General features: G+C 47.6%; 1 protein-coding gene across 1 annotated transcript in view; it reads right to left on the bottom strand.

Annotated features, from left to right (window-relative positions):
* The window catches only part of LOC142798476 (uncharacterized), a 55,252-nt gene extending 42,267 nt beyond the window's left edge, over positions 1-12,985 (bottom strand). The window contains exons 1-3 of the mRNA XM_075887381.1: positions 12,126-12,985; positions 9,459-9,659; positions 5,764-5,942 (exon numbers count right to left, since the gene is read on the bottom strand). Of these exons, the coding sequence (XP_075743496.1) occupies positions 5,764-5,942; positions 9,459-9,659; positions 12,126-12,300 (555 nt within the window). The 5' untranslated portion in view covers positions 12,301-12,985. The remainder of the gene's footprint in view (positions 1-5,763; positions 5,943-9,458; positions 9,660-12,125) is intronic.
* Positions 12,986-15,304: the final 2,319 nt, after the last annotated feature.

The raw sequence follows: 15,304 nt of genomic DNA, 5'->3' as shown, positions 1-15,304 counted from the left end.
CAATGACGTCGTCTATGTAACTGGTGAAATTCTCACCAGGCAGTTGAGATCTTGGCTGAAGGCGCTGCTCCGCACGATTTTTGCGAACAGCAGGATAACCGAAGACTTCGCTGAACTTCGTCTTGAAGGCTGTCCAGGTTGGAACATCGGTTTCATGATTCCGAAGCCACAAGTGAGCAATGCCACTGAGGTAAATGCCGACGGTGGCCAGTCTCGTGGCTTCGTTCCATTTGTTCAGGACACTCACGAGTTCGTAGGTAGCCAGCCAGTCATCGATGTCGTGATCGTCCGTGCCGCTGAATATAGGAGGGTCCCACTGACGGACCGCACCGGAGCACACGATGGCCTGGGGAGCTATAGGCGAAAGGCTTGTGGAAAATGCAGTGGTCATAGCGGCAGGTCGAGTCCGGCATCGCAACTCCAGGGTTGCGAGGAGACCAAGCAAGCTGCACCAAATATAATAAAGAACTGGGAAAGACAGAGCTGTTATTTGAAACTAGGTAGCAGCGTAGGCCTAGCCAGCGAAAGCAGCGATAACGTTCGGCGCGAAAGTCTCGTGCTTAGCACTGACGATGTGTTTTCCGAGCTATGTATGACCCACTACATTCATCATTACAATATATATATATATATATATATATATATATATATATATATATATATATATATATATATATATATATATTGCAAGGAAGGGAGTTTAATAGCGACGCCAGGTAGTAGGCAGGCGGCCGGTACGGACAGAAATGCTCGAGCAGTCTAGCGTGTACCGCTCGTGCACCCACTCGCGCTTCGCACTCAGAAAGAGATGGTCCCACTAGGCAATGCCTTGCGAATTCCCCACTACAATACCCCTGGCGACGAAGACGAGCCATCCTGGCAACTCAAGGTGACGAGAGAACAGGAGGGTCGTAGCAGGGCTTGAGGCGACTGACGTGGACCGTCTCACGACCAAGGCGGCGCTTGTCCGTGGACGGCTTGAGCGGTTCAATCACATAGGTGACAGAAGAAGGGTGCTGTATGACGCGGTAAGGGCCAGTATACTTCGGTGCAAACTTGGGAGTCAGGCCAGGAGAGTGGAAAGGCAGTCGGAGCCACACGAGAGAACCGACGGTGAAAGTGTCCTGAACGAGACCACGGTCGTGGCGATCTTTTTGGAGGGCTTGATTATCTGCTGTGAAGGACCGTGCAAGCGGACGACACTCTTCGGCATGTTCGGCCATTTCAGAAACTGGGCTGAACTCGGAGGCATCAGGATTGTATGGCAAAATTGTGTCGAGTGTGCTGCATGGGTATGGCTGGGTATGACTAGCAGCCATTTACGACCCACCACTTGGTAGTTGCGATGGTGTAACAGGCCATCCCGTATGGCGAAATGCTTTGCTTGGCGGCGAAGAGCACGCGGGTAACCGGAAGTTGATGCGTCAGAAAGCATATTCCAGAACGAGACAATCCAAGGGTCTTTCCGCTGTTCGGATGACATGTCTGTGACGCTGACGGCAGAGAGGGGAAGGTCAAGGGATGATATCTTCGTATTATCAGATTTCACGGGTGATCGTGAAAGCGCATCTGCGTCAGAGTGCTTTCGCCCCGATCGGTAGACGACGCGTATGTCGAATTCCTGGAGGCGTAGTGCCCAACGTCCGAGGCGATTAGAAGGATCTTTCAGTGAAGCCAACCAACAGAGTGCGTGATGGTCAGTTACCACATCAAACGTTTGGCCGTACAAATAGGGGCGAAACTTGTTTAACGCCCACACAATCGCCAGGCACTCTTTTTCCGTAACAGAATAGTTGGCTTCTGCCTTAGTGAGGGCGCGGCTGGCATAGGCGACCACATACTCCGTAAAACCTGGTTTGCGTTGCGCGAACACTGCACCAAGGCCGACGCCACTTGCATCCGTGTGTACTTCGGTCGGCGCCGTAGGGTCGTAGTGACGCAGTACGGGTGGTGAGGTAAAGAGTTGGCGCAGTGTTGTGAAGGATTTGTCACAGGCTGCAGTCCAATGTGAAAGATCTGCAGGACCAGCAAGGAGCTTGGTGAGCGGAGCGATGATGGAAGCAAAGTTCCGGACAAACCGACGAAAATAGGAGCCCAGGCCCACAAAGCTCCGTAATTCTTTAACTATAGTTGGCTTAGGAAATTCGGCAACAGCACGAAGCTTGTCCGGGTCGGGAAGGATGCCGGCTTTCGAGACGACATGACCAAGTATGGGGAGTTGTTTAGCCCCGAAGTGACATTTCTTTAGGTTAAGCTGAAGCCTGGCGTTTATAAGGCACTGTAGAATTTTACGCAGACGAGTGAGATGCGAAGTGAAATCGGGTGAAAAGACCACAACGTCATCAAGATAGCACAAGCAAATGTTCCATTTGAGGCCACGTAAAATGCTGTCCGTCATTCGCTCGAATGTGGCGGTCGCATTGCAGAGTCCGAATGGCATTACGGTAAATTCATAGAGATCATCCGGTGTGACGAACGTCGTTTTTGGACGATCAGACTCAGCCATTGGGACCTGCCAATAACCTGAGCGAAGGTCAAGCGAGGAAAAGAATTCTGCACCTTGGAGACAATCGAGAGCGTCGTCTATGCGGGGAAGAGGGTAAACATCTTTCCTCGTAATGTTGTTTAGGTGCCTGTAGTCTACGCAGAACCGGATCGAACCATCCTTTTTTTTTACGAGTACAACTGGTGAAGACCAAGGACTACAAGAAGGCTTGATGACTCCACGCTGTAGCATGTCGTCTACTTGTTCTGCGATTACGTGACGCTCCACCGGGGACACGCGATAGGGGCGCTGGCGCAAAGGAGCACTCTTCCCTGTGTCAATCGTGTGCACAACGGTGTTCGTTCTTCCTAGCACCGCTTGGGGAAAGCCAAACGAACGCCTGAATTCGTGCAACAGGGTAACAAGCTGCTCTCGTTGAACCGGGGCGAGGTGGCTGTCAATAGAACTTTGAAATGCATCGGACGACACGCTGTTCGAGGCAAAGTGAGAAACCAACGAGTTCAGCTCCATATTCGGCTTGGTGTCGAAGAAATTGGCAGGCACGATAGTACCTTCATCGATAAGCTGAATGTGGCCGAGCGTCTCGTTGCGGCGCAAACTGAGGAGGCACGAGTTCGGATTGGAAATAAATATCCCGGTAGTGTCTTGACAAAGCGCAAGAACGGCGAATGGCAGCGATGTGTGGTGGCGGCTACCGAAGATGTCAGATGGCGCGAATAGAACGGTAGCGTCAGAAAGTGAAGTGCAGCAGGCAGGGACAAACTGGGCGCTGAAAGGAGGAATGTCTATGTCCGTCGCGACGACAAGGTTAGCCACACTAGATACGGCCGCATCAACAGAAGGCGCGTCACGAAACGGTAACAGCTCCACTTCGGCCCAAGCGCAGTCCACGACGGCGTGATGACGTGATAAAAAATCCCATCCTAGGATGACATCGTGGAAACATGAAGCCAACACGTGAAATTCAATGATGTACAACACGTCTCGAATAACCACTTTTGCCGTACATGCCGCGATGGGCTAAATTTGTTGGGTGCTCGCAGTGCTAAGAGAAACTACGGGAGAAAGCATCGTCACTTTACGAAGAGAGCGGCAGAGTCTTTGACTAATCACAGATATCGCGGCACCGGTATCGATGAGTGCAAGTGTTCGTACACCTTCGACAATTACATCGATAAGATTGGCGGGAGACAGGCGAGGACTTGAACGATTAGACGATGACGCAGCTCATGCCTCCGGAGCTGCGGCAGTTAGTTTTCCGCCTCAATGAAGGTGGGTCGTCGACGCATAGGTGATACAGAACGACGACTTGTTGAAGGGGAAGGCGAGCGGGAAGTTGAACGTCGAAAAGCGAAGGTTCGGGTGCTGGACGCAGCTTGCGCATCGCGTTCGTGAACTTCAGGTGGCATGGGAGGCGCGTGGTATGGAGGCCGAAACGGGTAGTCAGCGTATCTTGGTGCACTAACTGCGAAGCGCCGACGACATAGACGTGCAACGTGACCTGGAATTCCGCAAAAGTAACATATGGGCCGGTTGTCAGCAGTGCGCCAAGGATTTCCGCCGTGCTGCTGTGTAGGTGGAAACGGCGCAGTGGAAGGTCGTACAGGTTGTGGCGTATACAGTGGCATACGAGGAGGAGGCATTGCCGTGACGGCCGCATAAGTCAGTGGCGCGGCAACAGGTGTTGGTGGGGAGGCAGACGTAGGTAATGACAACGCCTCGGAGACCTGCTCCTGAATAGCCTGTCTGATTGTCGGCGTTAGGCGGTTCGTTGGTGCTTCGGTGGTCGGCAGACACGAAAGACACGAAAGCTGTCGGGCGACCTCTTCGCGTACATAGTCTTTTATCTGCTCCAGCAGGGTGCTGTCACCACCGACGGCCAGGGAAGCGAGAGAGTCGTCTGCTGTCGTCGACCTCCGAACTGACGCACGTTGTTTCCGAATCTCTTCCAAGCTCTGGCACAGGGTCACAAGTTCGGACACGGTACTTGGGCCCTTTGCCAGCAACATTTGAAAGGCATCATCGTCTATTCCTTTCAAGCTATGCCTAATCTTGTCTTGTTCGGTCATCTTAGGGTTAAAGCGCCGGCATAAATCGATGACATCTTCAATATAGCTTGTGAAGCTTTCGCCCTGCCTTTGTGCTCGTCCACGTAGGCGCTGTTCAGCACGCAGCTTGCGCACTGCGGGGCGAACGAACACAGCTGCAAGGGTAGCCTTAAAAGCGGCCCAAGTGGTAAATTCAGTACGGTGGTTTGTGAACCACAGGCTGGCGACGTCTTTAAGATAAAATGAGACATACTCCAATTTCGAGGGGTCGTCCCACTTGTTGGCGGCGCTCACTTTTTCGAACAGCTGCAACCAATCTTCCACATCTTGGACCTCGGTGCCACTGAAGAAGGGGGGATCTCGTTGGCGCAGGGTGGTAGGTACGATGACCAGTTGAGATGCGGCCGTGCTTTGCAGGGTGGTACCTTGCTCGGTCGTCTGATCAGGCATTGCTGATGCAGTTGGCAACTTCCGGCTTCGAAGTTCCAGCTTTGCGTACCCAGCATACTTCCACCACTTTGCAAGGGAGTTTATTAGCGACGCCAGGTAGTAGGCAGGCGGCCGGTACGGACATAAATGCTCGAGCAGTCCAGTGTCTACCGCTCGTGCACCCACTCGCGCTTCGCACTCAGAGAGTGATGGTCCCACTAGGCAGTGCCTTGCGAATTCCCCACTATAATATATATATATATATATATATATATATATATATATATATGAGGCTACTAGAAATGCAAAGCGTGTGTTTATGAATCGCATAATTACTGAGAAGTTGTTTATTCTGGGAAAGTATGGCGGATTTCGTTTGTCGTCCTCTTGAAAAAGAGTGTTTCATATTATTATGCTTTTCTTCAGCATCATCTATTCAAGGTGAAAAATAGTGAAGATAGGTAATACGACTATAGGTGTTTACGTCAATTGTGTTTTATAATTTGTACACGGCAGATGTTTTCGCATATTTTATTGGGCAAAAATAGTGCACCGGACAATTGACATGTGGCCAATATTGACTGCCCTAATGTGTGTACCAGCCAAGATTAGGTTACAGAGTATTTCACATAAATTATAGCTTGGAAAGAAATTCACCTTAGACTACTGAACACGGTGACTTCAGATTCAATATAACGTCTAATATGTAACTTTTCTCCAAACAATCTGTCAATGAGAGGCCCAGTAGAGCATTACAACTTTGATGACTATATACCGTACCTGAATAGCCGATCCAGCCATCGTAACTAGGGCTCGTAGTCGGTGCTGGAGGAGGCTGGAGTAGAGCACCAGTACGGCGAGAGCCAAACACGTCCCGACCATTACTGCCCACACCTCGACAACGGTGATGTTGTCCATGCCTAGCGCTCTCGTGGTAACCACACTCCATGTAACCGAACCTGAAATGCGATAGTGTTTGTAGAACCGTAACATCAGATTTCGCAAAATTATGCTACATCATCGTTTCTTAGAAAGCTTTAGCTTCTACAAAATCAAAAGTTGTACGTGGAAACTAGAATTTTTCGCTGGCCCACTGTCTTCATAGCCCACTAATGCGCTTGTTGACATAATAGTGAGCTTGAAGGTACGTAGTGTAAATAATAGACCAATTACAGGCCTTGAAAAACAAGATATACACTATGAACATGAGAAATCCAATGAATGATCATTTCAAATATTTTGGTTATCAATGGGTTTTTTAACGCACCGGCAACAAGCCGAGTGTGAAATATGACTGGTCACTTTGAATATTCACCGCCGGGCTTCGTGTCTGGGAATAGACTCGTTCCTAAACGAAATCAATTGACAGTCGTGATATCAGCACTAAAAATTGTGCGCCCTAGTCTGAGAATTTGATAATCACGCTAAAACACTTTGCGAAGAAATGGGAACTTGAATTGTCGCCACGTCATAACGAGGGATATTGCCTGCACGAGTGTTCCAGATGAATCGCGTACTGATCAATGCGTGTCTTACCGGTTTAACAGTTCACGTCAATTGCGTCACTTAAACGTTATAAAATAAAAGTAACCCTCCATTACATCTGACAACCGTCTCGACCATAGTTCATCTTCAAAGATACAAAAGGAGCCCAGGAAAGGTTACCTAACATGAATACGGTTCGTAAATAACAGTTAGAGACACTAGAAATTGTTTATACCTATCATATGAACACTGCGTGTGAATGAAGACATCTATAAACACAGATTATTTGCTCCAAAAGATGTTTCGGTAAGCGTCTTCTTGAAGCTGAGAACTGATTTTGTTAGCGCTAGTGTGTGTATTCTTTGTACTCTTTCTTTTAACCGGAACAAAACAGGGAGACAGGCCAAGTGTGATTGTGGAGGTGTGGTGGGGGTTGCTGCGACGAGTGGTGAGAGCGAAAGAGGAGATGTATTGCGTGAATAAAAGAAAAAGTGGAAGGATGGGAAGTGATACAATTTTCGCTGTTTCACAGCTGCGAGAGGAAGTAACACAGAACAGTTGTGATTCCTGAAGACAGGGCTTCACTCTCACGGATTTTCGTTGTGTATCTACGGTATCAAATGTATTCAATAGCCCCTTTACAAGTGTTTGTACGTGTTTCTTGGAGTGAGTTGAACTTGTGAACAAGGTGTGTCTTTCTACACATTTTGTATGTGTTAAAGGTAGTAATTTTGAGACCAAGAAAGTTCGACCTCCTACAATGCAATTGAGGGCCACTGCTTTCGCTAATATTTTTGCTGTGTCCACACAGTGTCCATTCACTCTAACATTAAGAGGTTGTCCCGTTTCGCTATTGTACCATTAATGAAAACATAAAGAATCGATGATGCCGATAAGAATCTAGTTAGAACGTAACATCGATGATTATTTATAACAGTATATACTTAGAAATCACGATCGAAGGCCAAAGAATAAACCTCGAGTGCCTGCGGTTATGCGCTGTGCTGTCGAATATATTGAAAGTAGCATTCTGGGCAACTTAATAATATTATTGTTACTCTAAAGTGGCGACGGTGTCAAAGAAAAGAGGCAACGAAGTGCGTTCGTCTTTGAAGAAAAGCAGAAAGGATTGCACAATTTGACTTAATGTGAGTACCTATTTTATAAGACACCACGTGTTGTTGTTCCCTGGTAGTAGAATTGAAACCAGAACGTGCAGCTCAGCAATGAACGCAGTCAAGTGCGAATGAGTATTCTCAGCGGGTTTCGAGTGTATTCGCATTTGGCCTCATGAATGCATTTTCTTGCTTTCAGGCTTTTATGAATACGCTCTTTGTTACTCAGACTGGCTAAGGTTTGAAAAATAATCACCACCATATCCACAAAGTTAATGATTTTAGAGAACTTGATTCGGAGGTGCACGGTACGTTTCTTGGCGAGACCATTCAAGTAGGAAGGGTTGGTAACAAGCCCATGCATGAAGTGTACGTCGAGTCAGCGTTGTTGGGCACGTTCCGTGGCCGGCGCTGTAAAGTTTTGGCCAGTCGTTCGGCCCGTTGAGTGCTTTTACTAGCCACTGCCATGAGTGAAATGGCTAACTCTCATAAATGGCAGACGTGGAACCATCAGGTCTTCTTCAACGGGCTTGAGAAGAGGCAGGTGAGCAGGGTTGGGAGGTTATAGGTACCTGGGCGTAGCATTCATCCTACGAACTTGTCACGTGCTGCCATGCCTGCTAAGCGACAATCCTCACCCTGCTGGCCTGCCTTACGTTTTTTTTTTCTCGTGACGGCTTATAGGCGGTGCGCGGCCAAACCAAAGACCACTGACACCTTCTTTTCCTCTCTTGCACATTCTTTTCTCTTTCCACTACCCATTCCACGTTTGGCGTTGTTGAGGTGACCTCCTGAGAGAGAGACAGATACGATGCCACACATCTCTCTTCGCATTTCTTCTTATATCGACAGCAGTTATATGAAAACTCTCCGCCGGATTTTGCTGTCAGCGTCAACTTCGGCGTCACTGTTACTCATGGTATATATATTTGCATCTATATATATGAAAACTCAAGAAAGAAACAAATCTAAAAAAGGCTCTGGCTCGCGGAATCGAACCAGGGACCTCCACGACGTGAGTGCGTGGCGTTAACCACTGAGACACCAAGGGGCAGCTCCGTCAACGTTCAATCGGCAAGATATTTATTTCTACTGTTTACTGCTGTTGGTGGGACTCGGTGAGAAGGGGGAGGGGGCTATCGTGTTTACAGCAATAATACCAAGATGCCCCATTGAGCGCACAGCGGCTCTCATCTTTCACACGTACTTTGGCCCGTGCAGAGGAGAAAAGTGGACGATCTCTCGCGCGCCTTTACTCCCGGTTGGGAGGATCATACGTCTTGGCTAGCGTTGGTCTTGCACTGAAACGCTTCTGTCGTAGTTGCGGGGCATACAAAGGTTGCTGTATTCGTCGCACATCCCTCGTTTGCGAAGAGGACGCACTTTTAAGACTCAGCAAAGTAACAACTCACGCTTATTCACGTGCATCTGTAACTGTGAGTACGTTTCGTGCGTCATTTGTGCGTGATAAACGCAGCGCAGGTTTCGATCTGCTTGCCTTTTTGCGCGTGACCATCAATTTGTTGCTATTGCGTTAATTGCTTCGTCTTTGTCGCAAAATTGTGATTTCTTTTAAAGTCACATCAAGGAGGTGAACGTGCGGGCCATGAATATCAATGCTTTGGTTGGCGTCCCGCCATCTAGTTAGCATAGTTGAAATCACCGGGGAGGCGACATTCAGTGGCGACTGCAGAACTGTACACACTAGCAAGACTGCTGTACACGCTGGCCCCCACCATTCAACAAGCCGCGAGCAAAAAGATCCAGCTCCTAAAGCGACATTCTGTTTCATAGGTAGAGAACCAGTATTAGTTAGGCTGCGTATTGCCACTATTTAGTCGTCTTATGTTGAGTGTGGTACTCTAGATTACTTACCATCGTAATCAAGCGAAATTCCCACAATTTTTAAGACCCAGTATGTTCCGAGGCAGGGAGTCATGGAAGATATAAGCTTGAGGTGCCTCGACGCATACAGATAGCTGCCCAGGGGAGACTCGTAGCCTTCAATCAGTTGCCATGGTAGGAACAGCATGATGGGAAACCAGTAGATTATGCTGAATGTGATGGCTATGCTCGCTGTGAGAGGAAAGTGCATGAAACAGTAAAGCGTTTGGCTTCCATCGTTTTTCTTTACTATTCTTTGTGATGAAAAAATCTTTCGCGTATTCTCTCTGTCTTTGTCTTTGTTACAAACACAAACTTCCTTTGTTTTAATACGTTTCCGATTCCCGCACTCCTTTCTCATGTGCAGCGTGATATACTGGTCATTATGAACTGCTTACTGCTAATTTTTTCTTTGGTGTTTGCTAAAACAATCAATTCTTTATTTATTCATTTCTGCACAAAAAAGGCCCTCCTGACAAGAGTATTGGGGAAGGCGGCATCGGTTACATGTTATATACTTGAAATGTTCAAAAAATTGAAGTGTAAATGGAGTGAAATAATGTACGAAAATCATATTGAAACATACAAACAACTCGAAAAAGCAACCTAATTTACAAAAAAATGCCTCATATCAGGAGAAAAAGAAAATAACATACTATGATTATATGAGAAGTTGTGATTGAAGATCTTGAAATTTTAATCGTTGCGTCCCGCTCGGATATTTTGCGTGGCAGAAATGCATGGACCTATTGAGAAGTCTGGCACTTTTTACATCTGACATTCTGGTTGTTGGAAATATAGTGTTCGGTTAAGATTAGTTTATGGTTATAGGCACCTATAATTTCGGGGATGACATGCAACTTAGAAATTTTGCATAACTTTCATGTGAAAGATTGGCATGAAATGATAATGACAGCAAAACATGTGAACACATAGGATATCTACAAGTCACCCCAGCAATGATTTTGTAGCTTTTCCATCGGTCGCCATCTCATATAAAAAAGCCGCGAAGTAGTGCGGCCACCGACGTGTCACAAAGACCATTAAAGGGTTCCTTTCTCTCCAACATACAATGTGTGCCGTTGTCTCGTATGAAACATGTCCAAAAATAGCGCAACAAAGGTATGACATTCTGAAAAATAAATAGTCAGATACCATGAAGCATTTTGCCGAGGTGAGCGAGTGATTTCAGTGAACTGTGGTAAAGCATGGTTTGATATGTAGCGAGTGAGGGAGACGTGAGACGACGTTGTGAAGGTGGCCGACGAGGCCATGCCATTCTCGCCACTTTACTCCTCGGGTAAAGTGGAGCAGTGGTGGCTACCAGAGCCCGACAAGCTAGGCGTGTTAACCCCTTCCGTTGATCGTGCAGCTCGAGTTAGGCATATGCTGCTTGAGAACAGCGGTGCGCTGGCTAAGAAATGATGATGATGTTGAATTGCGATGATGGTGAACGCTAAAGATTACTTCCTCCCCACCCACTCGAAAAAATATACCTGGAATGAAAACAATGAGAGCGTATATACAAGAGGTCGCGAAACAAAAGGGTTCATTAGCAGTCCAGGTCGTGAAGACGGCGCAAGCGCTTACTCTTTCTGCACGCTGCAATGGCTGCTCACTTGTCGTGCATCTGACTACCCGCAGTGCACGTGGCGCTGTTATTGGAACACCTTCCCGCTATCCGTCGGCACGTGTATACACAACGGCATGCCAGACGCGGCCCAAACAAGCGGTCTAGTTCTGTTGACACTGACGTTCACACCAGCACTGGCAATCCTCTGCAAACGATAGCGGCCTAACCTCACTACACACGGTCCACTCTCGATACATCTGACCAGGTCATCGTGGGACCCACTCGTCTATGAGCACAGCAACCGAGCGCTAGCTTCTTCGTCCGTTGCAATGCTCCCGGAGCCGGCCGTCAGAGACCTACTGGTTACCGGTGATCCTTTCATATTGACAACCTGGACTTCCCAACGGACACCTTATGGATTGTCGTTCATATCAATATAGAAGAATCTTAGCCGAACACGGGTTGTGAGTTGTTAGCTTCTTCAATCTCTTTCTTTTGTTTACACCTTTCAAATCGTGCAAACCACTAAAAGGTGGAGGAGCCCTCTAGTGCCTTCATTCTCATCTTTTTCTTAGCCACCGTGCCGCGCCTGTCACACAGCTCATGCGTAGATCGAGCTGCTCGAGGGCAGAATGGGTTCACGACCCTGGCGGGTCGGACGTCGGCAGCCGTCGCCGATGAGCTTCGAAATGAGGAGAAAAAGGCGTGGAGATTGCTACAGCCTCGACGGCCGCCTTCGACGTCGTCGCATGCCTCCCTCCCTCATTCGCTACTTTAAAAACTTTGACCAAATCTGGCGTCAGTCACACGATATTCTTACAATATTGAAAAAGGCATGTGTATTGGCGACTTGTTCTTTCTTTATTCAGCTACTGTGCATTCAACGGAAGACAAGGCAATCTAGGTGAATGACAGCCACGGCTCCTAACAAGTATCTTAAACATTTTGACCGACTGCTGCTGTGCAGCACATTCATTAAATGTTCTTAGTTAACCTTTCAGATCATTATGAATCTCCACCTTTTATAGCAGCGATCACACCACGCTTTAATAGCTTATTGAGGGCACACCGTTTTCAATATTTACCTGTTTCAAAGAGGCTGGCAACGAACAGAGCATGCATGGTAGATAGGCAAGAAAAGAGAAAGAACGTCAGGATCAGTGGACCACTGGATAGCATCTGCGGTGGCAAATAAGGCAGGCCTTCTTCGCTGAAGGTCATCATCAGGAAAAGAATGACGGCGCCACTCGCAGCTCCCATTAGGACGCCGACGGCCAGGTGACCAAACCAGTACGCAGTCTCAAGCAGCCCGCCATGTAGAATCACTGACTGAGAAAATGTGCAAGTAAAAATAGTTTTAGGACACTTGAACTGTTTCGTAGGGTTTTGTGGAAGAGAACAAAGCGTGCGCCTATGGCAGTCACATTTCAGTGCATTAGACGGAGAAGGACATCTTTGTACTTACAAGTCAGTGCCGGTTGAAGAAACCCCGGTGGTTGATAATATTGCGCAGTCATCTACCATAGTGTACCCAACAGCCAAGTCGTGGTTCTCGTTCGTTAAACCGCAGCAGGTGTTTTACGCAAGTAACGAGCACAACCACTCCAGTTAAGAGGTAATGTACTGGTAACCAATGCCTGTTCACACCATTATCATTCTACCATGAGCATTTTCTTATGCTAGGCACACGTTCGCCCAATGAAAAGTTGCATTGTTACCCTTTGGTAGCAGCGTCCCTACATCAACCCCTTGAAAGTATACAATAGTGAGAGATCAGTATAAGTTTTGGGTGAACTGGTCCTTAAAACTAAAAACGTGTCCTTTTTCTAGTAACGTCCAGCCCCGTTTGGTGAAGCTCATTCACTCTCACCATCGTCATCATCAGTAGGTATACTAATATCGAATAATGCTCAAAACGATCAAAGATGACCCCCAGAACAAGTGACCTTCCTAAATTCCCGTCCAATAAAAATATTCAAATAATGCATGCACAGACAGTGCCAGTATGGTGACGCGGAAAGTGTGGAAAATTCTGAGAAAGGGGGCGCATTATTTATGCTTCCCCGAGGGCATGCTCAACAATTGAGACACACTCACTAGTAAAGACTGATTTTTCGATTTATTATTAATGTTTCAGCGGTCCAAATAAAGAAACTTCTCTTCCTCCCATCCCACTGCACACATGCTACATCGAGAATTCTCGAAACGGGCCTTTGCCAGCGAATACACCATCAAAATAATTGTCTGGTATGTTCAGTCATTGTGTGGTTCTGTATCATATAGGTGAAATTTCGGCAGGTCCCACTCACCCCAGGAATTGATCTTATGTGAAGCATGTGGAGGGAAGGTGACCACGGTGTACTTTTTTTGTTCACAAAAATGTTCAGAAATGACGCTATTCTTAGGTACACATGTTGTACGCACAGTCATATATGTTGAACAGTGCCATATTTTTCATATAAACGGTTATATGCAGTTGTATAATGATGCCAAGAACAACATGGGTATTACTACACCTGAAGCACCTATCTGAAATACAGCGTGCGATCAAATCCCGGCTGCGGTGGCTGCATTTCCGGTGGAGGCAGAAATGTTGTATGCCCGTGTGCTCAGGTTTGGGCGCACGTTAAAGAACCCCAGGTGGTCGAAATTTCCGGAGCTCTCCACTACGGCATCTCTCATAATCATATGGTGGTTTTGGGACGTTAAACCCCACATATCGATTAATCGAAATACCGCTGTTGTACTTGCGAACATTGTAGCCCTGGACAGTGCTACTTAGATTGAGTTCAGTGGATGGCGCTTAGATACAACTGAAGCTAACCCGACGTGACACCCGTATCATTGGGTACATATTTAATGTTTCTAAAATTAAAAGGGCAGCGTTGAAACCACAATGGACATTTCACCAAAATTACACCTTATCAGCGTCTTGTTCCAAAAGAGTTCCGAGACCGCGCGTAGCTCTGTCGTGGAATACTTGTTTGGTACACGGAATGCTTGGGTTCGATTTCTATTGGGACCGCAATGTTTCTTCTTTGCGTTCATCGGGTCAATGCTGCCGGTGCCGTTTTTTTTTCAATGCTCTCTCGTTTAATTCATCAATGTTTGTTCTCACCGTTCCTCAGTAGGCATCACCTGTCAAACACCTGTGGCTCATACCCACAAGAGAGAGTGAAAGGAAAGCCGGGAGGTTAACCAGATATTCGCATCAGGTTTGCTACCCAGCGCTGGGGGCGGGGAAATAGGGGCAAGAAAGAGGGGGTAGATAAAAAAACGCACGCGCACTCATGTGAAAACGAAAACACACACGGGAAGGGCGTCCTAGCTACAACCGTTCAGTAAGGCCCTTCGATCGCAAAAATTGTAGTAGCGCTTTCAGGGCCTTCTTCTCTGAAGTTGCATCTTGTCGACATTGTAGAATTCCTTGCTCCGACAGAGGTTGATTATCTAATTTGCTGAGTTCCTTGCGAAGGCATAGTCGTTGTTTACTATACTCTAGGCAGTCACAAAGAATATGTTGGGTCGTTTTTTTCTTTGCCACAGTGGCCACAGGCTGCGGTGTCGGCCATCCCAAAACGGCGCCCCGCCGCGGTGGTCTAGTGGCTAAGGTACTCGGCTGCTGACCCGCAGGTCGCGGGATCGAATCCCGGCTGCGGCGGCTGCATTTCCGATGGAGGCGGAAATGTTGTAGGCCCATGTGCTAAATTTGGGTGCACGTTAAAGCACCCCATTTGGTCCAAATTTCCGGAGCCCTCCACTACGGCGTCTCTCATAATCATATGGTGGTTTTGGGACGTTAAACCCCATAAATCAATCATCCCGAAGCGGAAAGCGTAGGCGTTGGTAAACGCAACGCCCAAACACAGCCTACATAACAGGATCTGGTCTACTCGGCGAAGCCTCGACGGGACTTGAAGACTTAGCGTAGGGTCAAGCGAGTACAGTTGGGCATGCTTGAAGTGTGGCTGATTCCGTTGTGATGTGGTTTGCTGGCGAGCGAGTCTGTGGAGCTTTCGTGCAGCATCTGTCCTAGAAAGTGGTAGTCGTAGTTTATGATCTTCTGTGTGGGCTGAGCCGACAGTTACATCGGCCCGTTCATTGCCGATGATTCCGCAGTGACTGGGTAACCCCTGCAATGTAATTTGGTGCCCTTTTTCAGTCAGGTGGTGTATAACCTCTGCTATCTCTAGTACCAGTTGCTCGTGTGGTCAACGGCATAAGGCTGATAGTAGAGACAGCAGTGCCGCCTTCGAGTCGCAGA

This window comes from Rhipicephalus microplus, chromosome 1 (assembly GCF_043290135.1).
Source record: "Rhipicephalus microplus isolate Deutch F79 chromosome 1, USDA_Rmic, whole genome shotgun sequence".
In the NCBI taxonomy this organism is placed as follows: domain Eukaryota; kingdom Metazoa; phylum Arthropoda; class Arachnida; order Ixodida; family Ixodidae; genus Rhipicephalus; species Rhipicephalus microplus.
Note: the sequence above shows the minus strand (reverse complement) of the source record. Positions and strands in the feature narration are given on the sequence as shown.